The sequence below is a fragment of the Rhododendron vialii genome, chromosome 3a (genome assembly GCF_030253575.1).
Source record: "Rhododendron vialii isolate Sample 1 chromosome 3a, ASM3025357v1".
NCBI lineage: Eukaryota > Viridiplantae > Streptophyta > Magnoliopsida > Ericales > Ericaceae > Rhododendron > Rhododendron vialii.
Genome location: NC_080559.1, coordinates 22,617,317 through 22,641,109, shown reverse-complemented (window position 1 = coordinate 22,641,109; position 23,793 = coordinate 22,617,317). Strand labels below are relative to the sequence as shown.

The 23,793-nt window shown below is 37.5% G+C and overlaps 1 protein-coding gene and 1 non-coding gene across 3 annotated transcripts; one reads left to right on the top strand and one right to left on the bottom strand.

Annotated features, from left to right (window-relative positions):
- The first annotated feature begins 13,816 nt into the window (after nt 1-13,816).
- Nucleotides 13,817-20,694, top strand: LOC131320486 (transcription factor MYB1-like). 2 transcript variants are annotated; one of them, XM_058351204.1, is made up of 2 exons: nt 13,817-14,272; nt 19,492-20,694. In XM_058351204.1, exons 1-2 carry the CDS (start codon nt 13,963-13,965, stop codon nt 20,400-20,402), a joined length of 1,221 nt encoding a protein of 406 aa, XP_058207187.1. In that variant the 5' UTR covers nt 13,817-13,962; the 3' UTR covers nt 20,403-20,694. The 2 variants fall into 2 exon arrangements, with proteins under 2 accessions (XP_058207187.1, XP_058207188.1); XM_058351205.1 differs by having other exon boundaries at nt 13,825-14,272; nt 19,516-20,694.
- On the bottom strand, nt 16,384-16,490 carry LOC131321458 (small nucleolar RNA snoR100). Its single transcript, XR_009198504.1, has one exon. It is a non-coding gene; the product is annotated as a small nucleolar RNA snoR100 (small nucleolar RNA).
- Nucleotides 20,695-23,793: the final 3,099 nt, after the last annotated feature.

Below are 23,793 nucleotides of genomic sequence, written 5' to 3'. Positions count from 1 at the left end.
CTTATTAAGAGACAGCTCAAAATAAAATACAAGACTCTAAAAAAGGGACGGAGGGAGTACCATATACTGGATTCGGGGATCCAGCGGCTAGGGGGGCACTGCTGGAACTACAGGGCGCCAAAACTACGTCGTTTTGGCACCAAAGGGGGATGTCACCAAAGCCAAACCGAGCCAAATAATAAACCAACCTCAGTGCTGAGAAAAAAAATTATGTGTTTCAAATTTCAATCCGTTTGAATCGGTGGGAAGATTTTATTTTTCTGATCATTTTATTATAAAGGGTCAAAATTAAATTTTGACTCTAGAGCTCTCATTGATTAGCCCTAAGAAAGTCGTAGAATCAAATATCTATTAGGGCTAATCAACGAGAGCCATAGAGTAAAAATTTAATTATGACCATTTAAGATAAAATGATTAAAAAACTAAAATCTTTTCACCGGTTCAAACGGATTGAAATTTGAAACACTTAATTTTTTAACCTCTTTAGACAGTTTATATATTAAAAAATATGGTTAAAAAATTAAGTGTTCCAAATTTCAATCCGTTTAAATCGGTAGGAAGATTTTATTTTTCTGATCATTTTATTAGAAAGAGTCATAATTAAATTTTGACTCTTGGGCTCTTGTTGATTAGTTCTAAGAAAGTCATATAATCAAATATCTCTTAGGGCTAATCAACGAGAGCCATAGAGTCAAAATTTAATTATGACCATTTAGGATAAAATGATTAAAAAATTAAAATCTTTTCACCTATCTAAACGGATTGAAATTTGGAACATTTAATTTTTTAACCATATTTTTTAATATATAAACTGTCTAAAGAGGTTAAAAAATTAAGTGTTCCAAATTTCAATCCGTTTGAACCAGTGAAAAGATTTTAGTTTTTTAATCATTTTATCCTAAATGGTCATAATTAAATTTTGACTCTATGGTTCTCGTTGATTAGTCCTAAGAAATATTTGATTCTACGACTTTTTTAAGGCTAATCAACGAGAGACCTAGAGTTAAAATTTAATTTGACCCTTTATAATAAAATGATCAGAAAAGTAAAATCTTCCCACCGATTTAAACGGATTGAAATTTGGAACACATAATTTTTTTTCTCAGCACCGAGGTTGGTTTATTATTTGGCTTGGTTTGGCTTTGGTGACATCCCCTTTGGCGCCAAAACGACGTCGTTTTGGCGCCCTGCAGTTCCAGCAGTGCCCCCTAACCGCTAGATCCCCGAATTCCCATATACTATTAACGACGTAGTTTTGACGCCCTGCAGTTCCAGCAGTGCTCCCTAGCCGCTAGATCCCCGAATCCCCATATACTATTAGTAGATCCGAATGGATTGGAAGCCGAAAACTCTTGGTCCAAGATACGTGACGTACTACTGTGTCATTTTTTTTTTGTTTGCTAGTATTTTTTTTGTTTGTAGGGATTTTATATTGTTACTCTTTTTGATTGGCTGAAAGAAGGAAAGTAAGTAAGGCAACATCGAAAAGTCTACGGTTCCCGAGGGATCCTGACGTTTCGCTAGACCCACTTCAGCCACCGGACGGTCGATCTGAGTCATCCAAAAATTCAAAAAAAAAAAAACGAATGGGCCTGCCCGAAAATCAATGACATCTGATATGTGTAGAGTGTCCGGTGGCCGGAGTGGGCCCGGCGGGACGTCGGAATCCAATCAGGATGGGCCAGGAACTGTAGCACCCCTCAGGCAACATACATACCTGCTTTAACATACATACCTTCTCATATCTGTGTCCTACATCTTTGTAACTGTAGAATTAAAGCCTGATGTACCTCACTAATTAAGATATTCAAATAGTTGTCACACATTTATACTATGCCCCGTTCAGTTACCGAGATTTTTTATGAGATTGAATTTGATGGACAATCAACTAATTAAATATCAATTATATATCTGCTATTCGTAATGAGATTGAATCACGAATTTGGTGGATGGTTATTTTCAGATTTTGAATGCAATGCATACCTTATATACATGTCTACTTAAATCTAACCTCGCGGATATGGATAAGGGCTGTGTCAAAGTTAATCCCATCGTGCTTGGATGAGATTTCTCATCTTAAGTGCAATTATATGTGTGCGTATGTCTATACTCATAATCATTAATCATGGCAATCAAAAACATGATCTTAGAGAATATGTTACCGTTTATTTGGGACAGAGTGTTACGTGCATGCACATACCAGTAAGGAGTACAAAGTCAGTTGGGTGACATGCATGCTATTCTGAGAATATTAAATAATTTTCCGATGTGAAAAAGAAGTAGAATTAAATATAAAAAATTGGTCTAAAGTCTATTATAGCATGTTTATAACCCATCCATCAAGTCCACTTTTAAAGTTCAAAACCTCTCTAGTCCACTAATTAGGTTTGGTACGGTCTTTAGTCTACTTCTTTTAAAAAAGAAATTAAACCAAAACAAAAATGTCCTTCTATATAAGCTGTCATATAGAGAGAAACCCTAGACAAAAACAAATCTGAAGCACTGCCTTCTCTCTCTCTCTCAATCAATCTCTCTCTCTCTCTCTCTCTCTCTCTCTCTCTCTCTCAATGTTGTAACCATCGCCTTCCCCCTTTCCTTCGCCGAGTTCCAACCTCCCACGGCCAACGTCCTCATCAAACCGTTGCTCGACTTTTCTCGTCCAGACCAACTCTTCGTTCCTCATCAATCTCCTCTCCTATGACGTGTACAGGGCCAAACACGAGATCCCCATCGGGTTCGCCCAATTCCGGAATACCCATTCAACTTTCGAGACGACGCAGTGACGGGAGTCCGATACCGGAACCTGTTCGATGCGATGGTGGATGCGGTGGACGTCTGTGAAATGGTACATAAAAGGCATTATATGTTTTGTATGGACTAGCATATAAAGTTAGAGACTAAAAACAAGAAAAACTAAAAAGAAATGTTGCATGTTAGAAATTTTTTTCCATACATATAATGTTGTATGTTAGGAGATTTTTATCACTCATATAACGTTAAAAAATCAATATAAGAAAAATAGGAAAAAACAAAAAGAGAAATTTGTCACATATAATGTTAAATGTTAAGTGCAGAGGGTTCAATAAAAAAATTGAGAAAAATGAAAAAATACGTTTTTTGTTGCACATATAACGTTATATGTGGCGTGATGGCAGCGGCGGCGGCTTGATTGCAACAAAAACGAAAAAAAATGGAAAAAATATATTTTCGTGTTATCCAAACAAGGCCTTTGTTTCTTAGGTGAGGTATTTTTGTCATTAAAATTATTAGTAGACTTAGTGGGTTATGAAACTTAGAAGTGGACTAGATGTGTTTGAAAAGTGCTATAGTGGACTTATGAAAAATTCTCTCAATTAAATAATCTTACCACAAAACAACATATATGATGCCAAACAAATAGTGTGTATAAGTTAAGTACATTTCGTACTTATTGATCGATGAAATTGAGTAGGGATAATGATGTAACCATTGCACTTGCTATTTGTTTACCAACTGATGTTTAGCTTAAACAATTTGCATGTTAATATATACTCAAAAAAAAGAAAAAAAGAAAAGAAAAGAAATCAAGAAGAAGAAGAAGTCTCAGCCACACGATGCATATATTGAGAATATATATATATATATATATATAGAGTCCGGTTCCTCTAAGGGATCCCGCACGGGCTTACCGGGCGAGACTCCCCTTTTCCGATCAAATTGCGACGATCCGAGCCGCTCAAAGTGATCAGAACATGGTTTTAAGGGTTCTCGCGAGATATCAGCAAAAAAAATGATCGGGAAGGGCTTGATCCGAACAGTTTTTTATTGAACGGTTCAGTAAAAAACTGCTCGGATCAAGCCCTTTCCGATCATTTTTTTTGATTATTTCTAGCGAGTACCCTTAAAATCACGTTCTGAACATATTGAGCGGCTCGGATCGTCGCAATTCGATCAGGAAAGGGGAGTCCTACACGGTAAGCCCGTGCGGGATCCCTCATTGGATATAAAGTGTGTGTGTGTGTGTGTGTGTGTGTATATATATATATATATCTCTTCATCGATCAGTTGAGTACCCTTGACGATGCATGATGGTAGATCTTTCCCACACTAGCGAAACATGCATCAATATTGGACCACATCAAACAGTTGCAGGCTTTCTATGGTGCTGGATTGACCCCACCACCACCACCACGTATTAAAACTCCCAACCAGACTGTTCATACAGATTTTTCAAACATGCATTGACAGATTTAAGGATTTTGAGAATCAAAACAAACCACGCAATTTATTGAGCCGAACCAATCCAACCTTTAGACTTCGGCTCAGTTCCGGTTCAAAAGCATGGTTCAGTTAAAGTCTTAAAAAAATATTCACAGAGCAACTAAAGCACACAAAACTATATAAACAAAACCAAACCAAAACAAAACACAAATAATACGTACGTATATGCTTTTCGACCAAATTCATCACATTTTTGTGACCAATATGTTAAGTTTATGTAGAATGTGAAATTCATAGTTATGTTAGGTGAAGTTATATTTGAGGTGCACACATAATGACATGTTGCGTGTGTATTAGTCTGAATACATATTGGATCGGTTCAAAACTAGAACCAGATACACAAATCCACAAACGAAACCATTTGGATTGCTTCTATATATATTTTTTTTTGCTCGGCAAACGGAACTTTTTATTAAATTCGACGGGGTACATCGATCAAAAACAGTAACTATTACATGAAACTACAGAGCTATATCTAACCAAGATTGGATAGGAACACCTCACTGACTACCCTCCTTGTCTACCTCACCCTACAATTTCACTTTTCGGATCCCATCCAAATATCTTTTGAAGTCCTCTACCGTGTAGAGCTTGATGTCAAATTTGGCCTTTATCCACATGGCTACCTTAGTTTTAATTAGGTCTGCCACCTCCAGAGCCTCAGTTGTTACCCCGTTAAAGATATACCCATTCCTTGTTAACCAAATTGACCATAATGTTGCAAAAAAACACACTTCCCAAATATTTTTCTCCAAGTTTCGGAATCTATTCCCAAACCACTAACTTGCTAACTCTTCCAATGAGGCTGGACAAACCCACTGGATGTGCCACCAATTCAGAATTTCAGACCATACCACCCACGAAAATCGACAATGTAATAGCAAGTGTTGAAGAGTTTCCACATGAAGGGCACACAAGGGGCATGCAGCCAAGTGAACCAAGACCAAATCAAACCACTAAGAAAGCAATCCAAGTTGAGTGGTGCGGACTAGTTTCATCTGGATTTGAGGATTAGTGGGTTTTTTCGCCACCCCTAATAAATGTCCAAAGCACTATATATTTATCCCGGGATTTGTAGACCTTATTAAGGGGTTTGGGGTTCATATAGTGCATGGACATACTATAGGGTTGTAGCGCACACTGCACCTCGAAGGGATCCTTCTGTATATAATAATTACAATCTGAGTTATGTTATAAATTTTGTGATCACTTAAGTCGATCGGATATTGATAGCTACATTTTTAAAATATTTCTTTTTACAAAATGGGTGGTCAATATGATGTAGTGAATAAATTGTAAAGCGAATATTGAAAGACCCCACCAAAGTGCAGTACTATGATACTATCTCAAAGAGTATTTGTGGCACTACAGCAATCCCAAATGCCTTGTATATTAAGAAAATGCTAATGATCTTTTACCAAAAAAGAAGAAGAGAGAAAATGTTAATGATACAACACTTCCACACACACACACTTACATTGGTGTGTGGGATCCCTTACCCAATGTGAGTGCGTGAATCACCTGCCCAAAGTGAGTGTATGTGCAAGCATTTTTGCTTTTTTTTATTTTTATTTTTATAGTTTCGTTAGTATTTTTCTATTAAGAAAACATATTAGTGCTATTTACTTAGAGCATCTCTAGCTCTTACTCATACTTTTTCGCAAATTGATCTGTTGTTAGCTCCTTTTTAACTTCCCCTTATGTGTTCGAAATGAAATAAAGAAGTTGGGAGAATTAATAATAAAAAAATAATGTAAATGTGAAGTGCAGGTCCGAAATTCCAAAAAATGTGCAAAGCTTTGTTGAAATATAAACCTCATTCACAATGACTGTAATGTTACCAGCAAAACATCCTTCCACTTATCTGGCAAAATTCAAATTCATTTTTTGTCATTGTGATAGCTCGGTATTTAGCCCAATAGATTAACAAATTCAAGAGACCAATACCACCGTTCACTACCGTGGGACCCAATACACTCGGGACTAAGTCTCAAGTCTCATATGGACTAACTCAATATAGATCGAACTTGATAGCATGCACCCGAATTAATGAAGATAGAAGTACTCTACATCAGTAGCAAAGCATCGTGACAGAATTTGTATCATTTTCGGATGATACTTTGCAGTGTGAAGTGAAAGTAAGGTTTGTTGTAACTTGGTTTTGCCAAAAAAAACTTGGTTTTATGTCCATCACAAGGGGGGCATCTTAGAGGTACAAATGTTTCTTCTTTATTGGACATCAATGTTATCTCCACCCAGCTCTTGTTACCCATCTAGTAGAACATTAAATTTAGGACTATGAAAGAACCTCCCATTTGTTGCCTATTTGGCCTTTATTTCTATTTTTTAAAACTTTTTCCTATTCACCTCCCACACTTGAAAGAAGTTTACTCAGTGCCAACTTCCACTCGCAGTTCTTTCTTGTCCAGATATACACTTCGAATAGTGGTACCCCCATGTCGACAGTGATAGTCACATGTGGAGTCATCTAACTTGGGACTTGGAGTTCCTCAACGCATTACGAGCTTCTAGGGTACTCCGAAAGCAACCTTCGAGAAATGATTATCACGATTTGAAATGGTCATTTCTTAGAGTTTGCGAAATACCAGTATAATTGTACAAAATCAAGTTAATCAAACATGTATAAAAACATAGAGTTCTTAACAAGCTATACAAAATGATCATTTCAAGTCGTGATGATCATTTTTCCAAAGTTACTTTCGGAATACCCCACAAGCCTTTACCCAAGTCCTCTAACTTGGACCACACTATATACGGTGCTAGGGACATTAATTTTTCCAGTAGTAATTTTTCTAGACATAAAAGAAGAGGATTTTCTTTCTTTCTTAGGATGGGTGTTCCATCGCTTACCAGTTTTTGTGTTTTGTATCAAAGGAAACAGTACATAGTGGAAGTCATTTGATTTGTGAGAGTTTACAAGTAGTATTTGAGATTAATTTATTCTGCTGAATGCATTCAAATTAATTTTTTGCTATGAGGGGCTTCTCGATACACACCAAAAAAAAAAAACAAAATTGAAATCGATCCTCACTTAAACTGAAATTTTTTGATTCAAGTAAAACAGTTACTAGATATGTGATATACCTAGCTAATACCCCATGCACTGCGTAAAACGACTTTAGCATAGTACTACACAGCGAGCAATTTTCTATCCTTTCCAAGAGGACAAAACTAAAGCTTGGCCATTTTCCCCTTTTGGCCTAGGATTTTTCCTTAACTCGTGGAATAATTATTGGGTGGATGGATGGACCGTAGTAGCTAGCTAGGAGTAGTTGGTAATCCTGAATGGAATTTGGAAGTGATTTGGGGGGGAGGGACCATTTACAATTTCTGTGCACTGGCTACCTAGCAACCCTAGGTGTGTAGGTGCTGTAATTCAGTACTCTGTCTCTCTATTTAAAAAGAAGAATGGGAGATTTGATGTCCTCTTGTACACCTAAATGAGATTCTGCACCCACAGCCACAGGCAACTTGGGAATGGGAGTAGTAGTTGCTGTAATTTCTTATTTTTCCTCCTAATAGTAATGTCGCATAACTAAGGCCCCGTTCCGGAACGCGAAATAAGTACTTATTTTTTAAGAAGGCAATTTCAAGCTCAAAAATAATGGGCTTATTAAAATCTAAAAATATGCATTATAGATCTTGTTTGAAAGATCTCATTGAGATCTTTAATACGGTGCAAAAAAAATTTAAAAATTATTTTTCATTTACATTATTTTTGAGTTTGAAAATGTAAAATAAGTACTTATTTTTTAAGAAGGTGTTCTGGAACGTGCTCTAAATTAAGTTGTTGGGTGACTTGGGTCTGCCCAAATGTTCATATACCTCGATCTGTTCTACTGCAATTTCAATCACTTGAACTTGAACAAAAAAAAGTTCATCATTCCAAATCTAACACATTGCAGATGGGGTGGGGGGTGGGATTTATATCAAGTAGATAACGAAATTTAAGACTCTTAAAGAAGATAACTAAAGAAGATCATAATTGGAAATCAGATCATACATTTCTTTTCACGGACCGTTTCATGGATCTTGAGTGTCATGTATTGTAGTAGTCCTCGGATTCAAAAATGGGAATTTAGAGAGGGGCGGGATGTGTTGTTTTGATCAGGGCATGCAGCTGGACAAATGGGTTTTGAAAGGCACATGGAAACAATTAGCTAGGAGGGTCTCTTTGAAAAAGACAAATGAATTAGTGGCCAAAAGGACACAGGCTCTACCCTACCATCCCTGGCGTGCTGCCCACTTGTTTCTGATCATCAAAGTCGTCCATAATAGCTTTCAATCCGGTTTGGTGTTTCTCCTTCTAGTGTGGGCCTTGGATTGTCGTTGAGGAATCAATTACTACTCGATCGTATAGGTTAGGTTAGGTTTGATGCATGCCCCATGAGTTGATTACTGTAATTAAGAGACTACGTACGTACGTGCTACCTGCAAGCACAAATTAAAGTACCTCCAAATTAATAAATTCCGTATGTTAATAATTATCAAGCGTGCATGCATGCACAACCTAGCTAGCTAGCAAAGCTGTCACAAGGGATATGCCCTTATTATTCAGGTAAATGTCATTGTTTTCAATGAGCTGTAGTAATTCGTGCAATGCTGTGCTTCAATAGGTGGTCATGACTCGTAGGCAAATGCAAGGGCTACTTTCGAATCATCCAAATCTCTCTCTCTCTCTCTCTCTCTCTCTCTCTCTCTTTTCCTTCGTCGGTAGTAAAACTATATAATCTCTCCTTTTGAGTGAATGCAGTTGAATACTCTGTACTAAAATGGTTGTGGATTGGTTTTTAAATTGTAATTAACAGAAAAAATGATGTGTTTGCCAAAAAAAAAGGATGATGTGAAAATTTAGCACTATATGAAATAGTTCCGAAAAATATCCTAGTAAAAAGTTCTAGAGTAATTTTATTGGAACACTGTCATATATTTATTGGGTAGGATTAAATTGAGTGGGGGCCAGGACCCCATGTGGGTCGTCCCTAATGTAGACTCTGGTTGGCTGCTGAGTCATCCTCACGGGCCGGTCATGAACCTCTCGTCTCGGTTTTTGGGCTCCCCCAACTAGACTTGGTATGCAGGCCTGGGGGACGATTGGGGCCGAGTGTGCGGCCCACGCGCGCCCGAACCAAGCAATCCCCAGGGAAATGGGTTACTCGTGATGTTAACCTATTGTCTGGGATTGGGCTGAGCGTGGGTGTGCCCGGACTAAACAAGCCCTAGTGAAACGGGTTTCCTGTGATGAGCCCATTGTCTGGTCGGCCTCGGCACACTAAAAATTCCATCCGCATTTAATTTGTGTACGTTCATGTCGTTGTCTAATTGTCGCACTTTGGGCGGCCATCGGTTGGTGCTTGGGGTATTCCATGTTTGCTGGTTTTCTCATCTCTCGTTTTCATGGGGAAAAAATGGATAAATTCGACAAGCATTTACACCTACGTAACTAACTAAGGTTCCCACTAAAATTGATAGCAACACACACACACACACACACATATATATATATATATATATATATATATATATATATATATATATTCCGTCTTCCGTAAGGACTATCTCATTTTAATAAAATGCGGACCTCCCTTTCTTGATTGAATTTCAATAATCCGAGCCGCTCAATGTGTTCAAAACGTGATTTTAAAGGTACTCGCGAAAAATCAGCAAAAAAAAATGACTGAAAAAGGCTTCATCTGAGCAGTTTTTGTTTGTTTTTTATCGAACGGTTCAAACAAAAACTACTCGGATGAAGCCCTTCTTAGTCATTTCTTGGCCAATTTCTCGTCAATGTCCTTAAAATCACGTTCTGAACACATTGAACGGCTCAAATCATCGAAATTCGATCGGAAAATGGGAGAAATGAGGACGTCCGCATTTTAACTAAAATGCGGACCACCTCGTTTGAGACCGACTATATATATATATATATATATATATATATATATATATAAACAGGACATTTGTTATTATTCTAAAAAAGACAAGATAAAAAACTCTGTCAATGAGCTTTGCTCAAATCTGGACATTATCGATCGTTGCCAGTTACTTACCACTATGTGTTGTCTATATCCCATAGAATTGTGAAAGCTAAAGGACAAGTCGAAGGCAATAAAATTTGAAAAATACGTATTTTTCATATTTCTAGGAGCAAATGAAAGGATTGGCGTGGATCAAAAAAAAAAATAAAAATGAAAGGATTGGCAAATGAAAGCGGTAATGCCAGCTACAATCCGTCCATAAATCGTTCAAGCTTCCATACAAGCCAACCTAAGTGATTAAGTACCTTGTATTTTCTCGTTCGCCTCGAGCTGCCTCGTGATACCTTCGACAACTTGGCACGCATCATCCCCTCCAAGTCCAATAGGAGGAAGTCCTATGGTACGTCAATCCCCCGTACTAATGGAAGCGAATGATATAAGTGAATTAATGATAAGTTTCTTCCTCAAATAAAAAAGAAAAACAAATGGTTAGTACCACTGAATAATGATTGAATTGTTTCATGACTCTTCATCTAACCAAGAACTCTTACAACTGTGCTACTTGATAATTTTGCACATATCTTGCACATATACATTTTTGTGGGATCCATATCGGGATTCCACAAAATGATCCGAACCGCTCATCTTTTTTAAAAATATTTTTTGGAGGGTTTCTATAAAAAATCAGCTCCAACAGATATCAGTTAGGGCTTCCTCAGAATTCGTAGGGCAAAACAGAATGATTCGTCCTACGATTTTTGAGAAAATTCTTACCGATATCCGTTAGAGCTGATTTTTTACAGGAACCCTCCAAAAAATATTTTAAAAAAGATGAGCGATTCGGATCATTTTGTGAGACCCCGATATGGGCCCCACAAAAATGTATGTGCAAAATTCTCTATGTGAGAATCATTTCTGTGTTAACTTTAAATTGAGGTTTTGACCACCTATTTTTCAAATAATTATAACCACATAATTCAGTTAAATCACGAATCAACGAGAGGTTTTTCACAACCAATGTGTAATAGAATAATTAAGGTGCATGTTTGGGGGAAATTGCGCAGTTGAGTAGTTTTGTCCCTACGGATTGAGAAATATTACTTACCGAAATTCGTTGAGTAGTTTTTGTCTAATTTGCCCCTTTCATCTGGGTTGGAATCGCACGTGATAGGCACGTGAAGCATTTTCCGTCCAAAACTCTAACAGGCGTTATCAATTGGACTACATAGGTAACAGAGTGGAAGTTGAGGGGATGAAATTGTTAAATTGATTTTTTTGAATCATAATCGTTAAATTGATAGTTTAGTGAAGAAGTAGAGAAAATGTGCATAGTTTAAGGAATAAAAACACAAAAAAAAAAACTCTCCAAAGTAATGAATTTTAAATAGGGAGGATTAGACCGGATAGTTAGCGGGGGTCGGATTCAGTAAAGTTGCTCCGGACCAATTTGGTCCAATTTTTCGCATCTGCAGCCCAGATTAGTTCGGGGGTGTTTTGCATCCAGGCCGTCCAAAACTCGTCTTCTATAGAGGCCTGTTGTACATGTGATCTTGGATGGTCACCTAAACACCCAAGGGAAAAAAAATTATTAGAATACATGTAAAAATTATGGCTTAGTCTTTCTTTGAACAGTGTCGGGTGTTTGGACAAATAAGTCAAAATGACTTATTTTGTCCTTATTCAATTTTTTTTCACATTTGTTAGTTTCTCGTCAATTTTTTGGGGATTATTGCTTCGTCATGACGAGAGGAATCTAAAAAGTAAAAAATTTCGATCAAAACCTAATTTTTTTGAATAAAGACAAAAAATAAGCCAATAAGCCAATTTTTTCGTCTTTATTCAAAAAAAATTGGATTTCGATCAAAATTTTTTACTTTTTAGATTCCTCTCGTCACGACGAAGCAATAATCTCCAAAAAATTGACGATAAACTAACAAATGCGAAAAAAATTTGATTAAGGACAAAAAATAAGCCACTTTGGCTTATTTGTCCAAACACCCAAATATCAATGAACACCAAATTCTATAGCCTTAGCACCTAGCCCAAAAAGAATTGAACACTCAACTCAAAACCAATTGAAACATTCCGTCACAATCCAATTACAACCCATTAATTCAGATAATTCATATTTAAACACCTAACAAATTACCTCAAATAAAGCTCACAATCATAATGAAAAAAATTGAAAAAAAAAAGAAAGAGAGAAAAAGAAGAATCTATTGGTGTATGTATTATGCTCTGCGTTCTCTCCCCATGTCTATTGTTGATAGTCTAAATGTGTTAATTTCTCATTCATGACAATAATTACTACACTTTATTTTTTTCAAGTTAGCTTATAAAATTACAAATAAAGCTTAAAAAATATTCAACTACATTGCAAAATCCAGTTAACTTGAATAATATTTCTTCGAATTTAAGAACACGATAGAAAATCTCATAATGTCGTCATAAAGAATCATATTTTCGAAAATTTCGGCCCCAACTTACATGCTACAATTTCTTTCAAAAGGATTTTAGAAGATTAATAATACGTTGGTTAAACCCGTTGACTCAAAATATAAGAACTCTTTTATGACAACTATAAAATCTTACTCCTTCCATTCTCGAAATACTGTCTACTATGCAATACGAGAACTTTCAAAAAAATTGAATTATTGTTAACAAATATAGTGTATATTTTTAAGTTATCATTTCGCGTCGTAGTTAATTTTTTTAATAATAAAGATTATGTTTTTGAATCGCACTATTTTATACTAATATATGAAATTTTGTACATATATTATTGGCTAATAGATTAGGTAATAAAATTAAGATAACTTCTGAACACCCTATTTTAAATTTTTGGAGCCGTCTTCTTGAAAACATTGTACCCATTACTCAAGGAGTTGTGCTAGTTGCACATACAATGGAGTACATATTCCATGCACAGATCGTTTTGGGACCTGTTTTGGGTCCCACAAGCATGATCGGAATCGCTCATTTTATTTACAATAAATTTTTTAGGGTTTCTGTAAAAAATAAGTTCTGTCAGATACCGGTAAGAGCCTTTACAAAATATCTAACTTTGTTTCAAAATTTGGCCTGAATTTTGGGACAAAGTTAGATGTTTTGTAAAGGCCCCTACCAATATCCGGTTGAAATGACTTTTTATAGAGGCCCTAAATTAAATATTTTGAACAAAATGAATGATTTCGATCATGTTTGTGAGACCCAAAACGTGCCCTAAAACAATTTGTTCATGGAGTATGTACTCCATTATCTGTGTTGTTAGCATTAGTGTACTCAAGTGGGTAAATATTTTCCTCTCCAATTAGAGGCTATGCAACCAATCATTTTCCAAACTTGACTCGAAGATCTCGTCTCGATCTCCAAAATCCTTTCGCATCTCTTGGTGAATTGCTCTTCGCAAAAGTCTAAGACCCAAGTCTAAAGTCCAAACAAAGCCCAGCCCAGCCCAGCCCAGCCCAGCCCATACTCGACGTTTATAACCTTAGAAGATAGTGATTCGGGACACAGTTGTCATTTCAAAAAAACTGCCTTACAAAAACGGCAGACTTTGAGAATCCGAAACATTTGCCTTAATAAAATCAAAAAACTCTTCACTCTCCCCAAGAAACAAGTTGCAGTTAGGCAGGTAGGTACATAGCGAAGAAAACCGAAAGACCAGAGAGAGAGAGAGAGAGAGACAAACAAACAAACAGCGATGAAGGAAGACGATCAAGCTGATCCCACACTCCTTCCCGCCGCCGCTGACGACGGAGATGTCGTGTTCGAAGGAGGTGGCGACGGCGACGGAGAAGAAGGAAACGGAAACGACGGCAGCGGTGGCCGCAGCCAGGTGAAGGGGCCTTGGTCGCCCGAGGAGGACGCGATACTGAGCCGGCTCGTGTGCAAGTTCGGCGCGAGGAATTGGAGCCTCATCGCCCGAGGGATACCCGGTAGGTCGGGAAAATCTTGCCGCCTGCGGTGGTGTAATCAGCTCGACCCTTTCGTCAAGCGCAAGCCATTTACTGGTAACCACTGCCATTACCTATTTAAATCTCTTTTCGCTATTTGTTTATGATTACTAAGTCCTAGTACTTGTTTTGCTTCTTCATTAGCTCGTGCGTAAGTTTTGGTGTGCTGATTTTGGGTTGAATGTGAGGGTTTTAAGTTTTCTTTTTTGGTCTTGGTTTTGGTTGTGTGCGTCGGAGTAGTCTGATTGCTTATTGATTGTAGTGCCCTTTAGTAGGGTTTGTAGTGCTGAATGCGGCCGTGGGTATTTTGTTGTTGTTTCCATCGTCCTTTTCAATGCTCTGCGTCCATATGATATGTAGGTTTACGGTCTTTCCAGTTATTTCTCCTTCCTCCCTGTCTCTGTTTCCCTTTTCATGGGTGCATTCAAGTGCCTCTTTTTGGTTTTAGGGTGTTGGTCAGAAACAAGAACGTTAAATGGCAGTATGGCACCGTTTACACTCTATAGCATTTGAAGTAGAGAGTCCTCGCCTAATATGTGTACACTTACATAAACAACAAACTCCCTCACTTCTTTTGAGATGTTATGATTTTGGATTTCTTGAACTGGTTAAATTTAGCTGCGTGAGATGGTTGTTATAGCGGAGTAGTGATGGCAGTTTTGATGGTATTTTTCTGCATATATGATTCTATAGTAGAACATTAAAGCTGGTACTTATATGTGGAGAAAAGATGTACCCAAAGTTTTTGTGCTTCTTCTCTCTTTGAAATTGTTTTTGCTTCTATGTATGGCCGTGGGACAGATGGGTGATATCACTATTGTTAATGCTTACCATTTTGTGCCCAATGAAGAGGATAAGTGGTTCGTTGATTACAGTACTTGATTTCAACTTTGGGTGACTGGATTTCTCTGTGACCCGCAAAATTAGATGTTGTGAATACAGATTTTGGTGAGTGTGCCATCGCTTGTTTGCTGCTCTCTTGGTTTCTTCTCGAATTAGAGTTTTTAGGAATTTGTAATGCACGATTTATTCTTTGGTATGTAACTTGTGGATCTATACCTTAGTTGCACAAAGCGGGAGCGAAAGTGGGAGTGGGAGAATATAGAAGCTCCCAATTGGGAGCGTGAAAGGAACGTGTTCATATATGTATGACGAAGATAATGTAGCATAGAATATACACTTTGAAATTACAATCATTTTAGGGAGTAAAAATATATGCCAACTCCACCATAGGTGGAAGCAAAGGACTAGTGATACAATATGCGGTTTTCTTTTCACCATATCATCACTTTGGCTAGATATAGGAGTTCATGATACAAAAGCTCCCTCCTTTGCAAAGAGCGTGCTCCCATCTCATCGGGAGCGGCCTCCCTTCAAGCTCCTTTGTTGGGAGCACAGGAGTGCGCTCCTAAGGTGGGAGCGGCACCACTTTAGAAGCTCCCTACTAGTAAGATTTAAACTTTAACCAAGTTTCTATTCTTTTACGAACATGACAATACCGTTTGCATTTGTCATCTAGGTACTCGTGTTCTAGGGATTAATGTACTAGAAGGATGATTATGCTGTTGTATGGTAAGATATGCAATGAAGCCTTTGGTTCGGCGAGCCATATGAGGTCCGTGGAAATAGTTCGTCTTTGTCCATGTTAGAGCTATGTGCCCATATGTAGTGAATTATGGAAGAAATCAGAGAGTTACATCTGCACTTTTGAGACTACTTAGTTTGATTAAGCTGGAAAGATAGCTAATTGGTCTTGCATCGTGTTCCCTTTCGTTAACCTCCTTATTTCTTGTATCTTTAAACCTTTAGCTTCATGCTATATCGTACAGCTTTTTAGTTACAACTTACAACTCTGGTGATCATGTCTTCTTGAAATATATGTTTGCATTGAGGCTATCGGGCTAAGCTAAAGATCATAATGATCTCAATTACTCTTGTTTTGCAACCATATGGAAGAAGATGGTGTATTACAAGGGTATATATAATGTAAGGATACAACAACAACAACATACCATAACCCATCTAGTCCCCAATCATTGGGGGGTATGGGCGGGAGATGATTGGAGACAGACTTAACCTTTGGCAATATATGCATTAAGTGGCTGCTCTCAGAATACCACTAAAACAGCGGCCCCCCTAAACCTCCAAGAACCGAGGAGCTACAAGGACGTTTTGTTGTAAAACCATGCCCCCAAATTAAAGCCAAATGGCATAAGAGAGGGCAGGCCTAGAGACCCAATCAATTTATGTGCACATTACCATGCTTCCTTCATTGATTGTCTAGAGCATCGGTATGCACAATAATGTAAGGATAGTTGCTTTGATTTTCTATTTTTCAATTCCCTTTCAATAAGGAACTACCATATTTGTGGACCTTTAGGAACTATATGGAAACTTCGAACTGCCTATATTATTTGCATCCATTTACGACTAAGAATCTTATGTTTGAAGTTATTAAATACTGGTTGGCTCCATTAAACATAGAACCTTAGTCAATGGTCTATAATAACCTTTTCTGATGGTTTTTAATGGAGTGAATAAAAATTTCTTGAATTGTAAAAGCTGTTGAATTGAATGATGCTTTGGTGGACATATCTTTTTCATGCTTTTGTCCATCTCTTCGTCTTTCATTGGATGGATCATGGATTACATAGATTTTCAAGAAATTGGTTTCTGGTCGATGCAAAAGACAATCTTCAACATTGTTTTGGTGAAGTGGATAAATGTTATTCTTGACTTGCAAAAGCTATTGAATTGCTGCGCTGTGTAAGATATTTTTTCTTGTCTGCTTATGCCCTGTTCTTTCACTGGATGAATTGCCATTGTGGACAAATTTCACTTCCTTTAGGACCAGACACCATCCCATCTAAAGTTGATTACAATTGTTTGCAAGTTTTTAGATATCTATCTGTTTTTTCTTTCTTTTTGTTGCAATTAGGTCTTCACACATTGAAGGTATTGCTGAATATTTTGATTGCATTTTCAGAATTCACGAATACTTGTGTGGATTATTTCATTCTTTAGCCTCTTGTAAGCCCTCCTGTAAAGAGATATTTTGTCTTAGTTTTGTATTGGTGTACAAAAATAGTTCTTCTGTGTTGTGTTGGAGAATGTACACAATTATTAGGTCCTCGACAAGTGCATTCTTTACACGTAGAAAAGCGAAATGGAGGAATATGGAAATGTAAAATTCCAGAGGGAATGATGTACTTGTATTGCTACATTTAAATAAGATTTCTCTATTGTCAAACTTCTCATTTTCTAAGAGATGACTTAAGATGTTTTAGCTGAGAAATTTTACTGTAGGAGGATTGCTAATCGTTGTACATGAAGACGGTGACCTTGTTAGGACTTCTGGTCCATATTGTCTGGGACATGTTCAATTTTAGTAGTCTAGAATTAGTTCTAGACTAGAGACAGACCAAATTACATCCTATGGCTAGCTCATCCACTGAGCTAATTTTTCTGGAGAGACTACTAACTAGTTTAACTTGTCCCTCTCATGGGTTCAGCAGAATGCACCTGATGTCATGTTAACCATTGGCCTTAGTTTTTCAATTAGGTAATGCCAGGAGCTTTACTATAAAATCTAATGATGTCGGAATGAGAGGATTCATTCCAGTCCACATTTTAAAGAACAGAAAATGGGCAGAATCAATCCCTTTGGACCCTTTCTTGGTACTTCAAGTTATTTGTAATTTTGCAACAGTCACTTGTGAATACTGTTACTTCATCTGCATGTTTACATAATGAGTGTTGACATCTACCCCCGAGAATTTAATCATGCAGAGGCTTTTCATTAGTTTCGTACTTTCATGTGTTGATTTGTATTCTGTGCCTTTACACGGCAGTGGCACTGAAGAAGTGTTTTGGTTGAAGGTATCATAAAGCAGTGGCAGTTCCGCATGGGTGTGCGACTGGACACTCTAAAGTATCTTTTAAAAATCTTTATTAGTAGTGATTTTATCTGAGGCTTTATTTTGAACACTCAGTCCTAATTGTGAGCACCCACCAATCCAGGTAATTCATTCACCTAATACATTAGCTCAAAACAAGATACTCTCTTAAATCTTAATGACAAAAATCAAAGAAATAGAGAGAGAAAAAGGATCTATCGGTATCGTGCTCTGGCTTCTCTTGCACGATAGTCGACTCTATATCTCCATAAACGAGAGCATATGTGCATAAAAAAATATACCAACCTATTTGCCACGATTTCCCCCAAATGATTGTTTGTGAACTTGTGCAGCAGTTTAATCTTGCTTGGCTCAAAGTATAAAACTCTGTCAAGAACAATTGTAAAATCTTTTGTATTTTTATTTTATTGATCACTACTCACGCTAGTTTATCATATTTTGTGTATATTATTAGTTAATAGAGCTAGAAGAGTTAAGGTAATTCTTGAATACCATGTTAAATTTCCGGAGCCACCACTGTCATAAAGGCCAAAGGAACTTTTCTGTCTGTTGTTGTTTGTTTGAACAAAGCTTTTAGTGTTTCCAGTTTGGGGAAATTCTGGTAGGGTTGGGTCCGTGGAAGGTCTAGTTGGTTTGACAGTTTTGAGAGAAGGACTTCTGTTGAAGTGTTGTGCAAGATCTGTCTTATGACTCACAAGGAAACTCGTTCAATATCATGAAAGAATCTCCTGAGTGATGGTTGGTCCCTGCCCCAGTCTATGGAGGTGATTGGTAAGTTGAGTGAATCCAAAACATGAGTTTTGGTCTTGGACCTACTTTGTGACAGGAAGATGAGTGATTGGTGTATAGGTGGACAGAAAAGTGAGATTTCATTATTGTTCTTTTGGCAGTCTGATGTTTTGTATTAATCATCATTCAAAAACCTGATCCAAGTCATTTTTGGCTGAAAACTTAAGAGTCAGAGAGTGTTGTATGGTGAAAGCTACCCAAGGGGGATGTTTTTGTATGGACTTATTTTTTAGGGCAAAGTCCACTTTGGCCCCTTCTGAACCATAGGGGGTGTATCCGCACATGACCCAAACCACAGGGGCTCAAAGTGGACTTTGCCCTAGTAAAACATTAGGACCAACCACACATATATTAGTGTGTACTACTGATTTTGGTTGATCGTTGGTTCTGGACTTTGCACTAGTCCTTATTTTTTCTTTTCATTTCACTGTTTGCTTTTGTATGACAGTACTCTTTGGAAATTTCATCAATAACCCAGTTGAAAAGCTTAATTTCTGCCTGTTCTCTCGTGTGCTATCCATCTACATTTTGTCAATCTATGGATAAACATGTGCATATACTATGGTGAAGTCATATTCGCCACTTTTGCTGCAGATGAAGAGGATCACATCATTTTAGCAGCTCACGCAATACATGGAAACAAATGGGCATCAATTGCGAAGCTCCTACCTGGTAGAACAGATAACGCGATTAAGAACCACTGGAATTCTACTCTGCGACGCAAGTGCATGGATCTGAAATGGTTTAAACCATCACCTATCAACACTTTGGAAGAAGGCAGCCTGAATAGGACAAAGGTGTCCCCAGAAGAAACCCTCTCATGTGGAGATAATAACTCATTTGGAACCCCAGAGGGAGAATACGTGAGCTTGTCAGAAACTATACCCAACCATTACGAAGATAAAGCTCAAACAAACGAGGATCATCAATCTGCTGAAGCAAACCACCCACAAATTTCTCGTCCGGTGGCACGCGTTGGTGCGTTTAGTGTCTATAACCCTCTAAGTGGCTCGACAACTGGTTTTTCTGCAACTGCCCCAATGCAGTGTCCATTGATCCAACCTGTTAAACCTGACTTTGGGATCTGCAAATTTCTTGAAGGTATCTGTGGTGAGCCCATTGTTCCTTCGCGATGTGGTTATGGTTGCTGTGAAGTGTCGAGTGGGGGTTCTTCTAGAAAATCTTTGCTGGGTCCAAAATTTGTTGAATATGATGAGCCGCCTCCCTTCTCCAGTCATGAGCTGGCTGCCATTGCCATGGATTTGAACAATATTGCTTGGATCAAAAGTGGGCTCGACAGCAGTGGGACACAAGTGGTGGAAAACGGATATAGGCAGAGTGCGTTTCAGGGTGCCACAGCTCAAATGGGTATATTTGAACATAATCTGGACAATGGTTGTTTGGGTACAACAACAGATGTGTCGAAACAGATGCCAATACCGACTTTTACTTTGCCAGCTGAAGTTGAAGGCTTGAGCTGAAATCCATGACTGGGTTTCTTCCATCTTTTTTGTGGTACAGTTATGAGTTACAGTAGTTGTGTTTTTTACAATGGCAGGCAGGATTCCTAAGCTGTAAAGTGGGTTAGTCGTTTATAGTAAGGATAACTTCCGGCCATTTCAACAACCAAGAATCATCATATATGCTGAAGACATCGTGAGATTTTGTTCTGAAAAAATGTGAACATATGCTTAATGAGGTATATCCAGACGTGATCTTAGAAATCTGTTACGTCTGTTATTACGTTTATAATAATGCTTTGTTCAACCTCCCATTTCTGTCCTTCGTTGATGCTGCATGCCTCACGGTTAAAAGGTACGAGTTGGGTTTTCTTTTGCATCTCACGTGGAGCAGGTTAATTGTCTTTTGCATATTTTGTTTTGGAGCCCCATTGCAATGGAATGAGATGGCCTGATTGTGCAGAGTATTTTTCCTCAAGTATGTCCCCCTTTCTCACTTAGTTAATTTTACGCGGGTGCGGCCAAAATTTTGATTTGATCATGAGTAGGCCTGATTTTGTGGTTTTAGATTATGGTATTGTGGTTTTAGATTATGGTAGATGAGTTTAGCTAGTAGTCCCTAGTCTATTACGCTCTTAGAGGAAAACCTTATAGTGGTAGGTAGAGAGATTTCCCCTCTTTTTTATGAGGAAGTTGATGTCCGTAACTCTAGCCCACACCACAAAACAAATCAGGGTGAACGAGGAATGTCCCATTGCCCAAGTATCCCCTAAAACTTGGCAAAAGTGTTTTTTTTTTTTTCAGTGTTCACCAGAGCAGAATGCAGCGGCTCTCCCAATTGGAGCTACTTGTCACTTTTATTTTGTGGCAGTGCTCGCCTAGAGAGAAAGTGGGATACAATTGCTCCCCCTCTTAGAGATTTGAACTTATGTCGCATGTCAAGGGAGAAAACGGGATGTAGCGGTTTTCTTGAACCCGGTTACTGCCATCCTTGTATACAAATCCTGATTCCATCCTTGCTCGCGACTATGAAACCTGAAAGAAACTCAATCGAACCATTGCGTAATTCTTGCTTTATTTCCTCGACAAAATAATTAGTACTCTCTCCGTCCCAAATTCTTTGTCTGGTCCGCAAAACGGAATGTTAAAAATAATGCAATTTTTTCAAGAAAAAATTCAAACTTTTTTCACAAATTAAAAATACTCATTGAATCATTGATATCTAGTAAGTTGTTGAAAAACTTTTGATTTTTTCTTGCAAAAATTGTATTATTTTTAATACTCTGTTTTGCGGACCGAACAAAGAATTTGGGACGGAAAGAGAAATATAACCAAAGGTATAAGCCAGGATTACCAGGGCGCATTTGAGGTTATCAACTTCATATTTGTATGATTGAGATTGTTTGGTGCATGTGAAGACCGTAGCTACAGAGAGCGTCTAGAGCATGTACATCAATAGTTGTGTATTTTAGCTACTCAACAGTTCATTTTTTTCATTTTACCTACTCAAATCTCTCTCAACCCTACATCAATCTTTTCTATTACCATCTCTATTCTTATAAAATACTATAAAAATTTACTATTCATCCGGTACTAGAGCTCCATTGGGGAGAGGGAGAGAGAGGAAGAGAGAGAAATAATTATTGTGTAATGGGATAACCCATGAATAGTTCCAAGGCATTAATGCAAAGTGAAACCACTGGGAGCTATTTTTTACCTCTTTATTTTGTTACTCTGGTGCAAAGCAATTTTCTTATTTTGACAAACTAAAATAGATAAAAAGCTTGTTTACCTTGACCGGAAGACTTGCTCTAAATTGGGATTTTATGGATCCTGGGCCCATGGCCGTCAGGCTAGATCAATCCACGACTTGATGCGAAGAACACTCCGCGATTAGCGGGGCGTCTATTTCTCGGTCTGAAGATTTTTAGACAGACAGAGAGACATACAGTCGTGGAGGGAATGCACTATCTGGTAAAGAACCCTTCTATGGCCACCAATGCTTTGTGCACCATCGGTTTACGGACCGGCACGCGGTGCCCACTCTAGGTCCCGTACGGATGATCCAAGTCATTCAATAATTTTAAATAATTTTTCAAATGGTTTTCTAAGAAAAATCAGTTCAATCCAATATGTGTAGATACTTAATCCAGTACCTACAAATATTCGGAATGAGCTCATTTTCCATCGTGCCTCTTGAAAAATTATTTCAAAATTATTGAATGACTTGGATCATTCGTGCATAATCCAAAGTGGGCACTATGTGCCGGTCCGTGCACCATCGGTGCACAAACTATTGATGGCCTTAGCATTTTCGAATCTGGTAACCCACATTCTTTGTTTGGACCTTGTTCGGTTCTTATAATAATCCTGAATTATTCAAATGAGAAATTTGAACACCGCAAACAAAAAAAAAACAAAAAAAAAAAAAAAAAAAAAATTTAGGGAACCAGCCTAATAAAGAGGTCCTTAGTGAAGAGAACCAATAACTTGGAAGAGAAGCCCAAAGTGAAGAAGAAGAAGACAAAGTATATTAACACAACATGATACACAATAATTTGCGCAACATATATAAAGATGTGTCTTTGCGTTATTGATTGTTGTAAATTAGCATCTCATTCAATAGCCAATGAAACACTGACATATGAGCATGTTGTGCACATTGTCGTCCAACATGTTGCAATAGTAACAATCCTAGAAGAAAGAAACGATCTTTCATTAGTGGTGAGGATGCTAATCTCCTAATTAAAAGCGTACAAGAATTGACAATTATGCAAATATTTGCTTTTGGCTTTTTCTATATTGGAAAAGAGTAGTATTTGTCTTTCTATCATGTATCTTTTGTTTTGTTGTTTTTGGTATTGTGTTGTTTCATTGTACCTTGTCTTTTTTCGTATTAATATAATTGGAATTATCTTGTATGTCAAAAAATAAAAAAAAATTATTTAACGCAGTTTCTACCTTTTGCCTTGTTTGGTCAAAAAAATTTTTAAAGTTGAAATTACTCCTATTTGACTTTTCTTCGGGGAAATTTTTGACTTTGTAAAATCTATCTCCATTTTGTTGTTTTTTGACTTTTGTTTTCGACAATTTACTTTTGCGATCGATTGCACCAAACGCGCACTATGCTAACTCAATTGGTTGAGCAGAGCATAATCTTGGGATTTAACAAGAGACTTGGAAATTAAAAATATCAAAGTGTTATCCACGTATGTTTAATAATAATAATAATATAAAAAAACATGACCTGGAGTACTCTATTATATATATAGGAGTATATTATATATCTCCATCCTGTACAAAACAAGGAAACACATGCACGTACAGGAACAAGAATATGCCCTTACAGATATGGCCGGTTTTGTACAGTACATCCCAAGAAGAAGTTGAATTTTCTATTTATACTCAGTAT

What these genes read in the sequence shown, in the direction of transcription:
- LOC131320486 (XM_058351204.1), top strand. Translation starts at nt 13,963, where the DNA reads ATGAAGGAAGACGATCAAGCTGATCCCACACTCCTTCCCGCCGCCGCT. An exon ending in CAAGCGCAAGCCATTTACTG is followed by an intron (nt 14,273 to 19,491) that starts GTAACCACTGCC and finishes ACTATGGTGAAG; the next exon opens with TCATATTCGCCACTTTTGCT.